Source organism: Channa argus, chromosome 1 (assembly GCF_033026475.1).
Source record: "Channa argus isolate prfri chromosome 1, Channa argus male v1.0, whole genome shotgun sequence".
In the NCBI taxonomy this organism is placed as follows: domain Eukaryota; kingdom Metazoa; phylum Chordata; class Actinopteri; order Anabantiformes; family Channidae; genus Channa; species Channa argus.
The window spans coordinates 9,165,300-9,184,110 of record NC_090197.1 but is presented as its reverse complement, the minus strand read 5'-3'; the positions used below and the strand labels follow the sequence as shown (position 1 = coordinate 9,184,110).

The 18,811-nt window shown below is 40.3% G+C and overlaps 1 protein-coding gene across 2 annotated transcripts; it reads right to left on the bottom strand.

Annotated features, from left to right (window-relative positions):
- Nucleotides 1-1,060: 1,060 nt before the first annotated feature.
- eppk1 (epiplakin 1) lies at nucleotides 1,061-17,590 on the bottom strand. 2 transcript variants are annotated; one of them, XM_067492153.1, is made up of 3 exons: nucleotides 17,191-17,590; nucleotides 13,274-13,387; nucleotides 1,061-12,970 (listed from the first exon to the last, which is right to left on the bottom strand). In XM_067492153.1, the coding sequence occupies exon 3, from the start codon at nucleotides 12,934-12,936 to the stop codon at nucleotides 2,299-2,301; it is 10,638 nt and encodes a 3,545-aa protein (XP_067348254.1). In that variant the 5' UTR covers nucleotides 12,937-12,970; nucleotides 13,274-13,387; nucleotides 17,191-17,590; the 3' UTR covers nucleotides 1,061-2,298. The 2 variants fall into 2 exon arrangements, with proteins under 2 accessions (XP_067348254.1, XP_067348163.1); XM_067492062.1 differs by having other exon boundaries at nucleotides 1,061-12,942.
- Between the last annotated feature and the right edge of the window lie 1,221 nt (nucleotides 17,591-18,811).

Here is an 18,811-nt window from a genome sequence, read left to right as displayed (position 1 = left end):
TGGACACACATTTGGGACAAATTGGATATATAGTAAGTAAATTAAAAAATAATTATTCTACAGTTATGTGAGTATTAAAAGTATTTCTATGACTTTAATAAAGTTTAAGAGCTTTTTGTATTGAATTTATAAAGCTCAGTAAGGGCCCAAATTAATTAAAAATTGTACTAAAGTAATTTAATAACCCAAAATAAAAAAGTTAAAGTACAAATTTAAACCTACCAGGACAAGGTAATGAAGCAAGACCGGTTGGTGTTATATGTGAGCAGCTACGCAGCTTAGTGGAGTTAAAGACAATATCCCACAAAACTTTGTCAGTCATATAGGAATAAAATATGGTTGTGATAAATAGCTCCTACAGTAACGGGAAGCCCGATGTTGAATCAGCACCATTACACGTGTCTTATGAAGAGGTCTGACATTCAGCATCCAGAAGGTGTGAGGGGAATTACTGGAAGCACATCCCGTGTAAAAACTGTGCCAAATCAACATGCAGCCTATTGATCCGCTGTGGTGAACCTGAACATATGGGATAAGCCAAAAGAACAAAAAACAAAAATGACATGTTGGCTGTTAATACATTTATAGTAGCCTGTGCAAATCCACAGGGATATTTAGTGTATACCAGGATTTATTTGGTGTATTTTACTTATTTAAAGTCCTTTCAAATACATTTTCAATACCAAGTTATAATAATGCCAAACAAAAAGGGATTTTAAATAAAACATGTAGTCAGGATAAAGCTGATTTAATAATTACTTTCCACTAGAGGGTGCTTTGCCACCAAGCTAAATTTATAGAAGGACTAATGGGATTTGTTGCTTCTTCCATACAGTAGTTTAAATAGTAACATTCTAGTGTTTACAAATGGCAGACATGTTTTAACAAAAAACAAAATTTTATATGTGATTTGTTTTATTATTATTAAATTAAGAATCTTAACTGTGCTTTAAATGTCCAACTATAAATTTTAGACTCAACCAAGTTTGTTTCTGGAATGTGTCTGTAAGAAAGAACGACTGGATATTTTTTGGACTTACAAAATCACAAAAAGACGATATAGTATTCATGTCTCATTGATTTATTGAGCCACAAAATAAAACATTTTGAGTATAAAAAAACTTCCCCCATACAACAAATAGTGTTATATTCCAGTTGAGACCAGTAGAGGGTCACAGTATATACTATATTCACTAAACAAAAATTTCACTAAGGAAACATATTTTAATAACTAATACATTTCCCAAAATGCTGTGAATGGTTTTCCAGACTCAGCTGAACCCCATCTGTTGACATCAGTGCAAACAAACATCGAAACCATAGAACCCAGGGATAACCATGAAAAAGTAAAAGTATAACAGTAACAAAGCTAAAATGTTTGACAAAGTAATTTCTGCCACATTCTGAATGTGAACTCAATGGTTATCAATGGTAACGCATAATGTACGCACACTGGCCAATTTATTAGGTATAACTGTATGATATAAACCAATCCAATACAGCAGCTCTGCCATGAATTCTACTTTACAATGTCATTTCTTGGGTTTTAAGTCAAAACTCAGAAAGGGGATAATTCTACTCTGTTTATTATTGAGGTAATGGTGGGTGGTGGAGTCATAGAGATGGTTCTAAAGTTCTGACCACCTCTTCTTAGAATGCACTCCATCCCAACTCCACTACCCACTTTGACCTCAGTAATAATTACATAGTAGAATTATTGCCTTTCTACTGTTCAATTTCCAAACTGAGAAATGATAACATTGTAAAAATAGAATTCATGGCAGAGCTGCTGTATTGGACTGCATTAGATTGTACAGGCCTACGTAATAGACTGGCCAGTGAGTTTAAATGACTACTGTATACTTACTTTAACATCACATATTTCACATATCAAGCAATTAATAGCCATAAATGTCCTACATGTATAGTAATTGTTCATCATTACAAGCTTATTCTTTCTGCAATCTGTGAAAGCTTTTCAGCACATTTATTTTCTCTTCCTACTAGTTGGTTAGGTTAGTATTGACTGTATGGGTTCGAGCCTGCTGACTCGAAAGTTTTGAGTTGCTTTTGGTAATCAAACATGTTAACCGATACCTCCTAAATACAATATACGAAACATTATATGCTATTTCTGGCTCCTACTTATTACTCAGACATATTTGAGTACAGTGCAAGTACAATATCTTTTATAGATGAAATAAAAATATTAGTAGTGGCAAATCTGCTAACAAAAATAAAAAAAGGTTTGAAAATACAAGCAAAACAAAGAGATGTTTTTGAAAGCTTTTCGTTCATTTACTTGCACAAAGAGAGTAAGCTAAGACCTGTTACAGGGTCTGTGATGCACCTCTCAACAAGCTGGAGATAGGTGAGGTTCTCCTGTGTGTTGGGATCAAAAAAGCCCTTGGTGTCATCATCAGGGTCAGACAGAATCTGATTCATGTCCTCATCAAAGTAGCCTCTCTCATATGCCACTTGTACCGGCACTCTGTGACTGTACACTGGGTCAATTATGCCTCCTGTAGCAATCTGAGCTTCAAGGAGACGAATTCCATGATCCTTAACAATGAGGTCTTTTTTCAAGGCTTGGAACAAAGAAATTGTGTTTCCAGTGTAGGGATCTTTGTAACCTGTAACTGCTCTTTCTGCAGAAAGCAATTTGGCTTTCCACTCATTGCCAACCACTCCTTTAGCCACAGCTTCCTCTACTGAGAGTTTCTTGTTCTTCACTGGGTCGATGACAAATCCAGTAGCAGCTTGGGCCTCCAGCAGAACCAAAGACGTACCAGGAGTCAGTAGGCCTCTGCTTTTGGCTTCGTAGATACTCAGGGTTTCTTTGGTGGACTGCAGGTAGACTCCTGCAATACTATTGGTTCCTTCAAGGTACTTACGTACTGAGTCCATTTTACTCACTTCACTCACTGTGACTTTACCAGCATTTAGGTCTTTGTAAAGGTCCTCATTGATAATTTTTGATTTCAGCAGCTCGGTAGCAGTGACATCCTTCCTGATTCCGTGAAACGTCCGGTCTTGACTTGTCTCTGTGGTTGTAGTGGTGATGGTAGTTTTTGTTGTGCTGCTGTCCACTTTTGCTTCTACAATTTGAGCCTTGATCCCTGATGATGAGGATGAGGTTGTTGTGGTCTGCTGCTGAATGATTGTCAGAATAATCTCCAAGAAGCGTTCAATTGTGATGGCTCCAGACTTATATTGTTGGACAAGCTCTCTCCTCTTCTCCTCAGTGATGTATTTGGAATAGAGCAGCTCCCACAGAGACACAGTTTTTCCTTGGTATTTCCCTCCTGCTTTGGTTGTTGTTGTAGATTTTAGAATAAGTTTGTTTGCTTCATCAACAAAGAAGTAAAATTCCCCTTTCTTCACAATGACCAGCAAGCTAAGACCTGTTACAGGGTCTGTGATGCACCTCTCAACAAGCTGGAGATAGGTGAGGTTCTCCTGTGTGTTGGGATCAAAAAAGCCCTTGGTGTCATCATCAGGGTCAGACAGAATCTGATTCATGTCCTCATCAAAGTAGCCTCTCTCATATGCCACTTGTACCGGCACTCTGTGACTGTACACTGGGTCAATTATGCCTCCTGTAGCAATCTGAGCTTCAAGGAGACGAATTCCATGATCCTTAACAATGAGGTCTTTTTTCAAGGCTTGGAACAAAGAAATTGTGTTTCCAGTGTAGGGATCTTTGTAACCTGTAACTGCTCTTTCTGCAGAAAGCAATTTGGCTTTCCACTCATTGCCAACCACTCCTTTAGCCACAGCTTCCTCTACTGAGAGTTTCTTGTTCTTCACTGGGTCGATGACAAATCCAGTAGCAGCTTGGGCCTCCAGCAGAACCAAAGACGTACCAGGAGTCAGTAGGCCTCTGCTTTTGGCTTCGTAGATACTCAGGGTTTCTTTGGTGGACTGCAGGTAGACTCCTGCAATACTATTGGTTCCTTCAAGGTACTTACGTACTGAGTCCATTTCACTCACTTCACTCACTGTGACTTTACCAGCATTTAGGTCTTTGTAAAGGTCCTCATTGATAATTTTTGATTTCAGCAGCTCGGTAGCAGTGACATCCTTCCTGATTCCGTGAAACGTCCGGTCTTGACTTGTCTCTGTGGTTGTAGTGGTGATGGTAGTTTTTGTTGTGCTGCTGTCCACTTTTGCTTCTACAATTTGAGCCTTGATGCCTGATGATGAGGATGAGGTTGTTGTGGTCTGCTGCTGAATGATTGTCAGAATAATCTCCAAGAAGCGTTCAATTGTGATGGCTCCAGACTTATATTGTTGGACAAGCTCTCTCCTCTTCTCCTCAGTGATGTATTTGGAATAGAGCAGCTCCCACAGAGACACAGTTTTTCCTTGGTATTTCCATCCTGCTTTGGTTGTTGTTGTAGATTTTAGAATAAGTTTGTTTGCTTCATCAACAAAGAAGTAAAATTCCCCTTTCTTCACAATGACCAGCAAGCTAAGACCTGTTACAGGGTCTGTGATGCACCTCTCAACAAGCTGGAGATAGGTGAGGTTCTCCTTTGTGTTAGGATCAAAAAAGCCCTTGGTGTCATCATCAGGGTCAGACAGAATCTGATTCATGTCCTCATCAAAGTAGCCTCTCTCATATGCCACTTGTACCGGCACTCTGTGACTGTACACTGGGTCAATTATGCCTCCTGTAGCAATCTGAGCTTCAAGGAGACGAATTCCATGATCCTTAACAATGAGGTCTTTTTTCAAGGCTTGGAACAAAGAAATTGTGTTTCCAGTGTAGGGATCTTTGTAACCTGTAACTGCTCTTTCTGCAGAAAGCAATTTGGCTTTCCACTCATTGCCAACCACTCCTTTAGCCACAGCTTCCTCTACTGAGAGTTTCTTGTTCTTCACTGGGTCGATGACAAATCCAGTAGCAGCTTGGGCCTCCAGCAGAACCAAAGACGTACCAGGAGTCAGTAGGCCTCTGCTTTTGGCTTCGTAGATACTCAGGGTTTCTTTGGTGGACTGCAGGTAGACTCCTGCAATACTATTGGTTCCTTCAAGGTACTTACGTACTGAGTCCATTTCACTCACTTCACTCACTGTGACTTTACCAGCATTTAGGTCTTTGTAAAGGTCCTCATTGATAATTTTTGATTTCAGCAGCTCGGTAGCAGTGACATCCTTCCTGATTCCGTGAAACGTCCGGTCTTGACTTGTCTCTGTGGTTGTAGTGGTGATGGTAGTTTTTGTTGTGCTGCTGTCCACTTTTGCTTCTACAATTTGAGCCTTGATGCCTGATGATGAGGATGAGGTTGTTGTGGTCTGCTGCTGAATGATTGTCAGAATAATCTCCAAGAAGCGTTCAATTGTGATGGCTCCAGACTTATATTGTTGGACAAGCTCTCTCCTCTTCTCCTCAGTGATGTATTTGGAATAGAGCAGCTCCCACAGAGACACAGTTTTTCCTTGGTATTTCCCTCCTGCTTTGGTTGTTGTTGTAGATTTTAGAATAAGTTTGTTTGCTTCATCAACAAAGAAGTAAAATTCCCCTTTCTTCACAATGACCAGCAAGCTAAGACCTGTTACAGGGTCTGTGATGCACCTCTCAACAAGCTGGAGATAGGTGAGGTTCTCCTTTGTGTTAGGATCAAAAAAGCCCTTGGTGTCATCATCAGGGTCAGACAGAATCTGATTCATGTCCTCATCAAAGTAGCCTCTCTCATATGCCACTTGTACCGGCACTCTGTGACTGTACACTGGGTCAATTATGCCTCCTGTAGCAATCTGAGCTTCAAGGAGACGAATTCCATGATCCTTAACAATGAGGTCTTTTTTCAAGGCTTGGAACAAAGAAATTGTGTTTCCAGTGTAGGGATCTTTGTAACCTGTAACTGCTCTTTCTGCAGAAAGCAATTTGGCTTTCCACTCATTGCCAACCACTCCTTTAGCCACAGCTTCCTCTACTGAGAGTTTCTTGTTCTTCACTGGGTCGATGACAAATCCAGTAGCAGCTTGGGCCTCCAGCAGAACCAAAGACGTACCAGGAGTCAGTAGGCCTCTGCTTTTGGCTTCGTAGATACTCAGGGTTTCTTTGGTGGACTGCAGGTAGACTCCTGCAATACTATTGGTTCCTTCAAGGTACTTACGTACTGAGTCCATTTCACTCACTTCACTCACTGTGACTTTACCAGCATTTAGGTCTTTGTAAAGGTCCTCATTGATAATTTTTGATTTCAGCAGCTCGGTAGCAGTGACATCCTTCCTGATTCCGTGAAACGTCCGGTCTTGACTTGTCTCTGTGGTTGTAGTGGTGATGGTAGTTTTTGTTGTGCTGCTGTCCACTTTTGCTTCTACAATTTGAGCCTTGATCCCTGATGATGAGGATGAGGTTGTTGTGGTCTGCTGCTGAATGATTGTCAGAATAATCTCCAAGAAGCGTTCAATTGTGATGGCTCCAGACTTATATTGTTGGACAAGCTCTCTCCTCTTCTCCTCAGTGATGTATTTGGAATAGAGCAGCTCCCACAGAGACACAGTTTTTCCTTGGTATTTCCCTCCTGCTTTGGTTGTTGTTGTAGATTTTAGAATAAGTTTGTTTGCTTCATCAACAAAGAAGTAAAATTCCCCTTTCTTCACAATGACCAGCAAGCTAAGACCTGTTACAGGGTCTGTGATGCACCTCTCAACAAGCTGGAGATAGGTGAGGTTCTCCTTTGTGTTAGGATCAAAAAAGCCCTTGGTGTCATCATCAGGGTCAGACAGAATCTGATTCATGTCCTCATCAAAGTAGCCTCTCTCATATGCCACTTGTACCGGCACTCTGTGACTGTACACTGGGTCAATTATGCCTCCTGTAGCAATCTGAGCTTCAAGGAGACGAATTCCATGATCCTTAACAATGAGGTCTTTTTTCAAGGCTTGGAACAAAGAAATTGTGTTTCCAGTGTAGGGATCTTTGTAACCTGTAACTGCTCTTTCTGCAGAAAGCAATTTGGCTTTCCACTCATTGCCAACCACTCCTTTAGCCACAGCTTCCTCTACTGAGAGTTTCTTGTTCTTCACTGGGTCGATGACAAATCCAGTAGCAGCTTGGGCCTCCAGCAGAACCAAAGACGTACCAGGAGTCAGTAGGCCTCTGCTTTTGGCTTCGTAGATACTCAGGGTTTCTTTGGTGGACTGCAGGTAGACTCCTGCAATACTATTGGTTCCTTCAAGGTACTTACGTACTGAGTCCATTTCACTCACTTCACTCACTGTGACTTTACCAGCATTTAGGTCTTTGTAAAGGTCCTCATTGATAATTTTTGATTTCAGCAGCTCGGTAGCAGTGACATCCTTCCTGATTCCGTGAAACGTCCGGTCTTGACTTGTCTCTGTGGTTGTAGTGGTAATGGTAGTTTTTGTTGTGCTGCTGTCCACTTTTGCTTCTACAATTTGAGGCTTGATGCCTGATGATGAGGATGAGGTTGTTGTGGTCTGCTGCTGAATGATTGTCAGAATAATCTCCAAGAAGCGTTCAATTGTGATGGCTCCAGACTTATATTGCTGTACAAGCTCTTTTCTCTTCTCCTCAGTGATGTATTTGGAATAGAGCAGCTCCCACAGAGACACTGTTGTTCCTTGGTATTTTCCACCTGCTTTGGTTGTTGTTGTAGATTTTAGAGTAAGTTTGGTTGCTTCATCAACAAAGAAATATACCTCTCCTTTTTTGACAATGGACAGTAAGTTAAGGCCTGTATTTGGATCACTGACACACCTCTCAACAAGCTGGAGATAGGTGAGGTTCTCCTGTGTGTTGGGATCAAAAAAGCCCTTGGTGTCATCATCAGGGTCAGACAGAATCTGGTTCATTTCCTCATCAAAGTAACCTCTTTGGTATGCCACCTGTACAGGAACTCGATGGCTGTGCACTGGGTCAATTATGCCTCCAGTGGCAATTTGGGCTTCAAGAAGGCGAATTCCATGGTCCTTTACAATGAGATCCTTTTTCAAAGCCTGGAACAGGGAGATTGTGTCTCCAGTGTAGGGGTCTGTGTAACCTGTAACTGCTCTTTCTGCAGCAAGAAGTTTTTTTTTCCACTCACTGCCAACCACACCTTGAGCCACAGCTTCTTCAACAGAAAGTTTCTTGTTTATCACTGGGTCAATGACAAATCCAGTGGCAGCCTGGGCCTCTAACAGAACAAGTGAAGTACCAGGAGTCAGCAGGCCTTTGGTCTTTGCTTCATAGATACTCATAACTTTCCTTGTAGCTTCAACTCTGACACCTGCTATACAGTTTGTGGCTCCAAGATACTTTTGAATTGATTCCATTCCATCAACATTCTCTTCAGTTACTTCACCTTGTATAATTTGGGTGAAAAGCTCCTTTGAGATGATCTTTGACTCATACAACTCACTGGCAGACACTTGCTTTCTTAGTCCTTTGAACTTCTTTTCTTTTGATGACACCTCTGTAATGATAACTGTGAGTATTTCAATGATTTCTTCTATTTTAATGGCCCCCGTCTTGTATTGTTGGATAAGCTGCTCCCTTTTTTGTTCAGATATGTATTCAGAGAGCAGCACTTCCCACAATGTCACCACTTTATTTTTAAATTTTCCTGCATTCATAGTAATTTTCTTGTTTTTGAATGCAAGCTGTATTTGCTCATCTGTGTGAAGTGCACAGGATTCCTCTTTAAACAGGGGTAGAAGAAGTAGTCCAGTTTTAGGATCTTTCTCACATCGCTTCATAAGCTGAAGGTAAGAGAGGTTTCCTTTGGTATTTGGGTCGACAAATCCTTTTGTTTCGTCAGTGGGGTTCAACAGAATTTTGCTCATGTCTTCATCTAGATATCCCCTTTTAATGGCAACATGAACAGGTAACCTGACACTTAGATTTGGGTCAACGATTCCTCCAGTTGCCATTTGTGCATCAAGAAGACAGATGCTATGGCTTCTTTGAATCAGCTGTTTAGTCATGGCTTCAAACAGGGATATTGTTGCATCTGTGAATGGATCTTTATAACCAGTGACAGCTCGTTCAGCTGAAAGAAGTTCCTCATGTACATCTGGTCCAATTACTTTCTCTCTCGCTGCCTCATCAACAGAGTAGAACTTGTTTTTGAGTGGATCGATGACCCACCCCGTTGCGGCTTGTGCTTCAAGCAGTAGAAGTGCAAGGCCCGGTGTCAATAGATCTTCTTTTTGTGCTTCATAGATGCTCATTACTTTCTGGCTTCGGTGAACCTTAATTCCAGCAATGCACCCTGTTCCCTTCAAGAATCCTCTTACAGATTCACGCTGGGTTACAGCTTCAAATGTGAGTTTTCCCCCTTTCACTTGTTTGAATGTATCTGCATCAATGATGTCACAATCCAGCAGTTGTTGTGCAGAGATGGGTTTTCTCAGGCCCATTACCATTTCGGGAGTTTCACTCTTATCCAGTTTTTCAATGGTGGAAATGACTTCTGTAATTATGGTTTGTGTGGTAATCTTCTGTGTTCTGTATTTTTCAATGAATTCCAACTGTTGGTCCTCAGTAAAGTAACCAGAGTGAATCAGGTCCCATAGAGAGACTGGTTTTCCTGAGTATCGTCCAACTGATATGCACACACATATTTTTTCAAACTCTTGCTGTATTTCTTTGTTAGTTTTTTCCTTTGCCCCAGCAACTTTTGGTGTGTCATTCAGTGGCAGGAGAAAGAGTCCTGTTTCCTCATCTTTTACACATCTTCCCAATATGTCCAAGTAAGTCAGATTTTCTTGTGTATTTGGGTCAAAAAAGCCCTTTGTGTCATCAGTTGGGTCTAATAGGATTTGATTGAGCTCTGCATCAAAATATCCTTTCTTGTATGCAACCTCAAGGGGTAAGTGAAGGCACTTTATAGGATCAATAATACCACCTGTAGCGATCTGGGCCTCGAGTAAACGGATTCCATGCTGCTTGACTATTAGATCCTTTTTCAGGGCTTGGAAAAGTGAGATCTTTTGACCCGTGTATGGATCTGTGTAACCAGTGACAGCCCTCTCTGCAGACAAAAGTTTTTCATACATCTGTGGGCTAATGAGCTTTTCTCTGAGTGAATGTTCCACTGTAAATTTTTTGTTTTTCGTAGGATCAACAATAAATCCTGTGGCTGCTTGTGCTTCCAGGAGGCAGAGAGCAGTGCCAGGAGTGAGAATACCTATTCTCTGTGCCTCATAGATGCTCAGTTTCCTATTGGAGGGCTGCAGTATCACCCCAGCTACACAACTTTTCCCTTGTAGGTATTCCCTCACACTTTCCATTTTCATTACATCAGTGTTTTTTATACTGCCCTCAACCAAACTGTTGTATGTATTTTCATCCACAATTTGAAGATCCAAAAGATCAACAACAGAGACCTCTCCTCTGAGACTTTGGAAATTCAGGTCATCTTGCTGTTTTATCTCCTTACTCTTAATGATCTCCAAAATGGTGACAGTGAGTTTCTCAATTGTGATTTTCCTTGACTTGAAGAGCTTGAAAAACTCCTGTCTTTTGTCCTCAGACAGATACTCTGAATTTATAAGATCCCACAGTGTTGTGTGCTTGCCTTTGAACCTGCCGTACTTAACAGTAACTGTTGTTGTTTTGAACGTTTCTCGTAGATGATCATCTATGTTGACCTTTTGACCTTTGCTTTTGAGTGGCAAGAGGCACATCCCTGTGCTGGGATCCGTCACACATCTGGCCATGAGTTGTAAATATGTCAAATTCTCTAGGGTGTTGGGATCAAAGAATCCTTTGGTGTCATCACTTGGATCCTGCAGGATCTGATTCATTTCCTCATTGAAGTACCCCCTCTTGTATGCCACATGGACAGGAATGCGGTGGCTGTTCACTGGGTCAATGATTCCACCAGTGGCAATTTGTGCCTCAAGGAGCCGGATTCCATGGTCTTTTAGTATCAGGTCCTTTTGCATGGCTTGGAACAAAGAGATTAGTTTGCCATCATATGGATTTTTATATCCAGTGACTGCTTTCTCTGCTGAGCGCAGTTTCTGACAGATATCAGGCCCCACAATCTTTGCTTTGACAGCATCATCCACTGAAAACATTCTGTTTCCAATAGGGTCAATAATAAACCCTGTTGCTGCTTGTGCTTCTAGTAGAATCAAAGCGGTTCCTGGCATCAGCAAACCTTTCTGCCTGGCCTGGTAGATGGTCAGGATTTGTGAATTAGGAAGCAGTATACCTGCAATGCTGTCTTTCCCCTTTAGGTAAACATTTACGTTTTCATCTTCTATCACTTCTTTCACTGACTTTTTTCCCTTATTCAGATCTTCCAGAACCTCCTCGCTAATAATCTCTGCCTCATGAAGCTGTTTGGCTGTGACCGTCTCTCTGATGCCTTCAAAGACCACTTTAGTTGTTTTCACAGACTTCTCTATAACTTCCAAAATTGTTGTGGTGATCATCTTGATTGTGAGCTTCCCTTCTCTATACTTTTGAATGAGGTCTTGCCTTTGTTGTGCATCGAAGTATTCTGACATCAACAGTTCCCACAGAGATACTGTCATTCCCATGTACTTCCCACATGTCACTTTGACTTTCTCCTGTTTCAAAGCCAGTTTACTTTGGTAGTCGACGAAGCTGAAGTTCAGACTTTTTGATTTATCAATGAGAGGAAGGAGGCACAGTCCAGTCACAGGGTCAGTGACGCACCTTTCCATCAACTGAAGATAGGTTAGATTATCTTCTGTGTTTGGGTCAAAAAAACCCTTTGTGTCATCCCCTGCGTCTTCCAGTATCGCTTTCATCTCTTCATTGAAATAACCTCTTTTGAAAGCCACTTCTGTGGGAAGTCTGTGACTGTTGATTGGGTCTATTATTCCACCTGTAGCAATTTGGGCTTCAAGTAGGCGGATCCCATGTTCTTTTACGATAAGTTCTTTTGACAGTGCTTGAAACAGAGATATAGTTTCCCCTGTGTAGGGATCGTTGTACCCAGTAACTGCTCGCTCAGCAGAAAGCAGTTTTGCATGATACTCAGGACCAACAAGTTTGTATTTGATAGCCTCATCTACAGTGAAGTTTTTATTTTCCACGGGATCAACCATGTATCCAGTTGCAGCTTGGGCCTCCAGTAAAACTAGTGCTGTTCCAGGCATCAGTATGCCGTGTTTCATGGCTTGGTAAACACTCATTCTCTGATTGGTTGAGAGTACCGCAATCCCTGCAATACTGCCCTTTCCTTCCAGATATTCTTTTACCGTTTCCATCAACATCACATCTTGTGTTGTGGTCTTCCCTTTCTGAAGGTCATCAAATGTTTCCTTGTCAATGATCTTTGATTCAAAGAGTTCGTTGGAGGAAATGCCTCTTCGCAGCCCTTTGAAGGTGATGCAGACAGGAAGGAGCAACAAGCCTGTGCCCGGCTCCACGGTGCATTTCTTTAGGAGGTTTCGGTAGTTTAAATTTTCTTGAGAGCTTGGATTGTAGAACACTTTGAGTTCCGACAAATCGTTATTCAGCAAGCCTTTCTCGTAGTAGCCCTTTTGAATGGCAGATTGTAATGAAATATTTGTCTTCTCAACAGGATCAACCAGGCCTTTTGTAGCTATCTGTGCTTCCAGCAGCCTCAATCCATAATCTCGTGGGACTAAATCTTTTTGCATAGCTTGGAATAAAGATATTGTTTGGTTGGTGTAGGTGTCCACATAGCCACTGATGGCTTTCTCAGCTATTAAGAGTTTCTCTTTCATCTCCGGTCCAACTATTCCCTCCTTTACAGCATCTGCAACTGGAAGCACTCTGTTGTTCAATGGGTCTACAATGCCTACTGTGGCAGCTTGTGCTTCAAGCAGGGCTAATGCGGTTCCCGGCTTAAGCAGACGCTTTTTCATGGCTTTATATATGGTTATCTTCTCCTTAGTCTTCTCCAGGAATATACCTGCCACAGGTCCACGGACTTCTGTGTGGCCATTTTGTTTCATGCCTTGACTATCCATCTTGACCTAAAGACACGTGTAACACCAGAAACACCTGCTGAATTTAGTTTCATATTGCAAGCATTGTCAGTAAAAAAAAAAAACATTTAAATATATTGTGTCCACCACAAAATTACACATATGGAGATACAAGTGAAGACCATTATCAATACAGTGATGAAGTTATATACTATATAATGTTTTTTATTTCACTAACTCATTCTGTATCATTAAAAAGTTTGGATTTATGTAGTCCAATTAGTGCTTGTGTAAAATTACAAAGGTAAAAGAGGAGTTGCTGTTCTTTATAGCAACCATAAGTATTACACATTGTCTGTTTTCCAGCTAAATATCAAACCTTTTAGTTTTTCCGAGTGTGTGAGCAGCCTCAGATCCTCAGATGTGCCGACTCCAGAGTCAAAGATAAAGACCAAATGTACCCAGGCTTTGTCAGGACTTTGAAGCTCTGTCTCTGTAGAGATAAGGAAAGAAAAAAAAAGTTTAATCTTTAATCTCTAAAGTTTCCTCCCTACTCGCATTCATATAATTTGGCATTGTCTTTATTTTACAATACCATACATGTGTATTGACCTAGTTTATTTGCTAGTTTTAAAGCTCTACCATAAACTTTGATTGATACACACACACAAGATGTCAGATCAGTTGTCAACAAAGACACATAAAGCAGGATTATAACAAAGGTGCAACACTCACATTGTAATGTATATGGTACAATATGCCTTTTGCCATTAGTTGAAATGACTAAATTAACCCAAACAAAACAAAAGAAATAATTCCACTTGAATTTGACATCAGATTTCTTTTTTCTGTAAATCTAAAGAAGCCCATGTACAGTATGCATGTCTTAGTACCACTGGCAAAGCCCTTTGGGCATCTGATATATCCATGCAAGTTTTGATTTAATCAGTCCCCATAAAAAGGCAATGTGAAATCAATAGAAATAGAAATAGAATACTGTAATTATATCTCATTTTAGTTTTTTTTTAGTTTTTATTATTTAGGCATGTGAGTGAAAATACTTTTTTAAATGTGTGGCTTCATATTATCATGTCCCCTTTGAAAAAAATGTGTGTTAGGAAATCGAAATGTTGCACAAGCATCATGCTTTGGCTTGGGCATGACCAGATACTGCTGCAAAACTGGATCAGCCAGATGCTCTGTGTTGAGAGATAACAAGAGACATGGAAATACTTTAAACACAAACGCTAAGCTGCTCTTAATCCTTTGCACTTCACAATTATTATTGGAGCACATTTCTAGTTAATATCCCAAAGTGTTGCAGTGCTCCAGTGACATTTATGAACCAAACTCAAAGCTATAAAAGGACAACAACAAAAAATGTTATAATTTATTTAGCAGGTGTGTGATTTAAAACCTACAAAGGGTTTCTCAGACTGAAAAGTGACAACATACAGTGACACCTTTTTTTGCATCGTGCTGCAATGACTCACTTCCTCAGCAGTTAATGCACTAAATAGCTAAACTGTGAACTTTAATCGAAATCTAACTTTTAAATGCTGAAAACGAGATGTGGCGAGCCTGAATTCATGTTTGATCACTTCCTATATACCGTCCATTGGTGCAAACTGGAGGGAGACAATTTTCTTACCAAAAAAGAAAAAAAAAAGGCAATGGCATCCAGCCCTTAGAAATTTTGCCAGACATCAGGAAAGCTTCGGACAAAGTTAAGAAAAGTTGTTATTCAAATGATTTGCCTGCTTAGAAAAGCTAATATTGACTTAATAAGCACAGAACCAGTTGAGTTGAGCTTCAAATCGATGCTTTTCTCCATCAACACATCAGCGCGTTTCACTTTCATTTTCGCGTTAGTTAGCGACGCTGATCTGACCTGGCGTTTGACATTTCATCCGGAAACAGCGGCGATCAGCGACGACTCGACACGGGAACCGGCAGACTTGACAACATCGTGAGGGGAAGCTGGCGCTGATGCGTCCAAATAAACTCTGACGTAATGTTTATGCTCGCTCACGTATTAATACGCTTTGGATGCACGTTGCGTCGTTGGGTGGACGTGCGCCAAAACGCAGATGAGCAGAGGAAGATGTAACGTTAAACCAAGAAGTAGAACAACCCCAGCTCCCATTCAATACTCCCCCCCCCCCTCCCCCTCCCAGATTTACATGATCTCCCCGTTTGACCTGTATGGACATAAAAGTGCTATTTTCAGTAAAAGGTGACAAGACTGCCTCCTTACAGAACACGGTATTTTTGGAACTACTGCTCCCTCGCCCCAATTAATTGCTCCGGACAAAAAAAGGTGTTGAAGGGCAGTTCCCCAACTTGCTCGCCGTCCTATTACTGAGCTGAGATGCTAATCGGGGATCATAGACAAGGCTCTAATGTGCACATTAGTTCCACACTTGCTTTAGAAAAGTTGTTCAAGTCTTCTTAAATAAATCTGCTGCATTCAGTGGAAAACACTTGTATGTTAGTGGACTAAAGGTGTGTCCACTTGCAGTCCTGTAGTCTAACACCTGTTAGGCCGCTCTGCTGAAGTGTTGATAATGTGTAAAGCAACACGCCAAGTAACACAAGCGTCTGTTGTAAGTAAAGCTGTTTGTACAGGGCCTGCGCACCTGCAGAATCTCTTTGCTGAACGCGTTTGTCACCCACCCACTCTGTAAATGTTTGAATGCTTTTTAAAGATGCTGAGCTTTCACTTGATACAGTATTTATGGCACCATGTGAATTTTCTTATCGTGCGGCAAAGGCAATGAGTTAACAAGGCTGCAGCTTCGCTTTTTAACAGTTCACAGGCTGATAGGCAAATTCACTTCCTCCCATGTTTGATACTGTAATAAAACACGCTTCTGATAAGAGTTGTTGCTCTTAGGGACGCTTGCAGTTCAACACAACTTGAAGACTTTTTATCATCAATGTATTATTTAACTCATACTTTCACATTAGTGCAGATGTTGATTCAGCAGAAAACAAATAAAATTGCTTTTCTAATTCATTTACCAATTTGGATGCAAGCGTTTTAATAAATATTTTGACCATTTTTGTTACTTTGGATGACTAAAGCACATTTGTACTTGTATTTGTAATTTGCATCCCCTTATAGGTCATTTCATTGTAAGGACGCCCAAACTACTGCACACAACTGTACCAGAAGGAGGAGGTACAACATTAGAAACACCTCTCCCAATAATATGATCCAGTACAAAACCACCAATAAATATGTTGGAACATATAATTAACTGAACAATTAGACAATATGAACAGTATAGGCATCATATACAGTATGTCTACAATAGGTGCAGTGATTATTGATGATCTTTGGAATAACGTGGACCGACAATTCATCCATTTATGTTTTTGATTAATAATTTTGCTTATAAAACATCAGAAAACAATGAAAAGTGACCTCAGAGTTTGTCAGACCCCAAAAGTTTTGTTTTGAATTAAATAATTCACTCAGCTTTCAACACTGCACTCAAGTCACCTTTAACTTTGACCAGATACTTAATGATACACATATAATTATTTTATACTTAATAGTATTTTAGATGGATTCATCAGTTGAGCTCATTAGAAAGTAAAACTGATTGACTTACTATTGACTACTGACTATTTACAGGGGTCTACGTAAGTTATAATTTTGTATATTACACTTAGCAACCAATCTCTCCAAATGACAAAAGTAATTCATAGGTAACACCTGCTACCTGTGGCTGCAGGGGAAACAAAGCTGTGAATTAATCACACTGCAAATTACCTGCTTTCTCTCACCTTTGTGTTACATGCAAACGCTTATATATGACACTACAGTCATTATTGTGGAGCATTCTTGACACCAGGTCATCCAAAAAAAAAAAAAAAAGGAATGAGTGGGGGAATGAGTTGCATAATAGTTTTTACAGCTTAAACAGTGAAACATTCTCTTTCTGCGCGTCAACAGCTCCGAGAGAAGCATTGTTCAGACTCGTCCAAAGAATTAAATGTGACACATGGGCTCACTTAGAGTAAAATGTCATTTTAACAAGGCTGACAGTGGAGCATACACACAGTTATTTTTTCACTTTTGTTTTCAGGAAGACTTTGTTTACCCAAGTTGTGTCACTCAAAAGAAAGTAAGCTTCAGTTTATATATTCTTCACTTTGGATTAAATGAAAGCTTAAGCCATTTTCAAGAGGGCTGGTTAATGTTTTTAGTACAAGTACAATACAAGCAAAATGACAATAATACATTTATAATACACTGTTCTTAAAAAAAAAAAAAAATGCTCTTACCTGACGTTTCCAGAAAAAACAAGGATCCAAGTCTGCACTGGTTAGCAGTCACACTCAGTTGGTAAGGGAGATATTGGGATTTTGAAGTACTCCCAGCATCTCAGAGCTAGTCCTCCTGCTCACTGGTCAAAGATTGACGAGGTCCGTCTGTTAAGTCCCTCCCCTCCTGAGGAACAGCCTCCTCTCATTAGATGGTGATGGAATAACGGCCTGAGATCTCTTTGCCCTCCGAACAGGATGCCAGGAATTCCTGCAGACTTCCTCAGAGCAAATCCATTGTACTTTTGAACAATACCAGCAGGCAGAATTGCTCTTTGTTACTGTACTAAAGTTGAGGAAGCTTACTACCTGAAAAAATATGTGTAAAGGCAATTATTTACAGTATGGAGGAACAATGAAGTCTTCAATATCAGGGCTTTTAAACCCTGTGTTTCTTTGATTTCTCCTTTTCACAGTAAACATTCCTCTATAGACATTAGAAAGCACATGCTTATCATCAATATCTAGCCAGGTTGTGACAAGCCGAGCCCGATAACCTGTGGTTATAGAGACCTTTGTTTTTATGTAGGAGCAGCCCTCAGGTTTGGCAGGTTTTCAACGTGGGATAGCAGAGACTGGAAAGGAGAGGAGGAGCTCTGCACCTAACATATTGCAAATAAAAGAATCAAATGCGTCACAAAACGAACAACGCGTAGGAAGAACATCTGTTATAAGTTGCATAAGCTACGTGCAAAGACATTAATCACATTATTATTATACTGTTAACATGTGAAGGTGGAAAAAGCTGCCCAGGTGACAGCCACAACATATGCTGAATGGAATTAATTGTAATGTCACTCAATCAAGTGTGAGAACATGTCCCTGTGCTTCAGTCTGTTAAAAACAAAATCTGATTTTCTACATGGATTAAGTGTTTTGGATGAATTGTTTTTAAGATTAACACTTTGCCTGATACAGTAACAATCAGGCTGCTATTCAAGTCCTGACTGAGTTTCTACCAAATAAAATAAAGTTTGCTGTTTAAAAGGTAGATCGAATTTGGGACGTTATCTTAAACATTATCTATAATAGTATGTAAATTCAGAAAGGTTAAAAAACACAATTACCAGAATTAGTTGACAGTTTGACCTTCATGTAACTAACACTTACATCAAAACCAGCAACAGGTAATTATCCTAACCTGTAGATGCCTGAGAACAAGCTGACATATGCCAATCAAGTGTGGAATGATTAGTTGACTCCCTGAGGGAGATGATGGGTTGATGACATAACCCTCTATTGCGTGTAACCTTCTGACATTTCTGTTTCACCATTATGAAACACATGGTGCTAAAGCTGGGTGTGGTGACACAAGTCTGAAGAAAGGAGGATTTGTAAAAATCAAAAGGAAAAGTTTATATTGCATGTAAAAACACACCTGGAGCCAGATCGACAAGTTCTTAGGAACTTGCATGACCCGACCCACTCTTACATTTTGGTTGTTTGCTTTGGGGGAAATAAATTAAAATATCTTTTGAAGACCAAAAGTGAATGCAGCTAGTTTCGCTGTCATCTAACCTTTATCTGATTTGCCAAATGCTGATAGGAAACATGCACCAGTGTAATGATCAAGTGATGCTAC

What these genes read in the sequence shown, in the direction of transcription:
- eppk1 (XM_067492153.1), bottom strand. Translation starts at nt 12,936, where the DNA reads ATGGATAGTCAAGGCATGAAACAAAATGGCCACACAGAAGTCCGTGGA.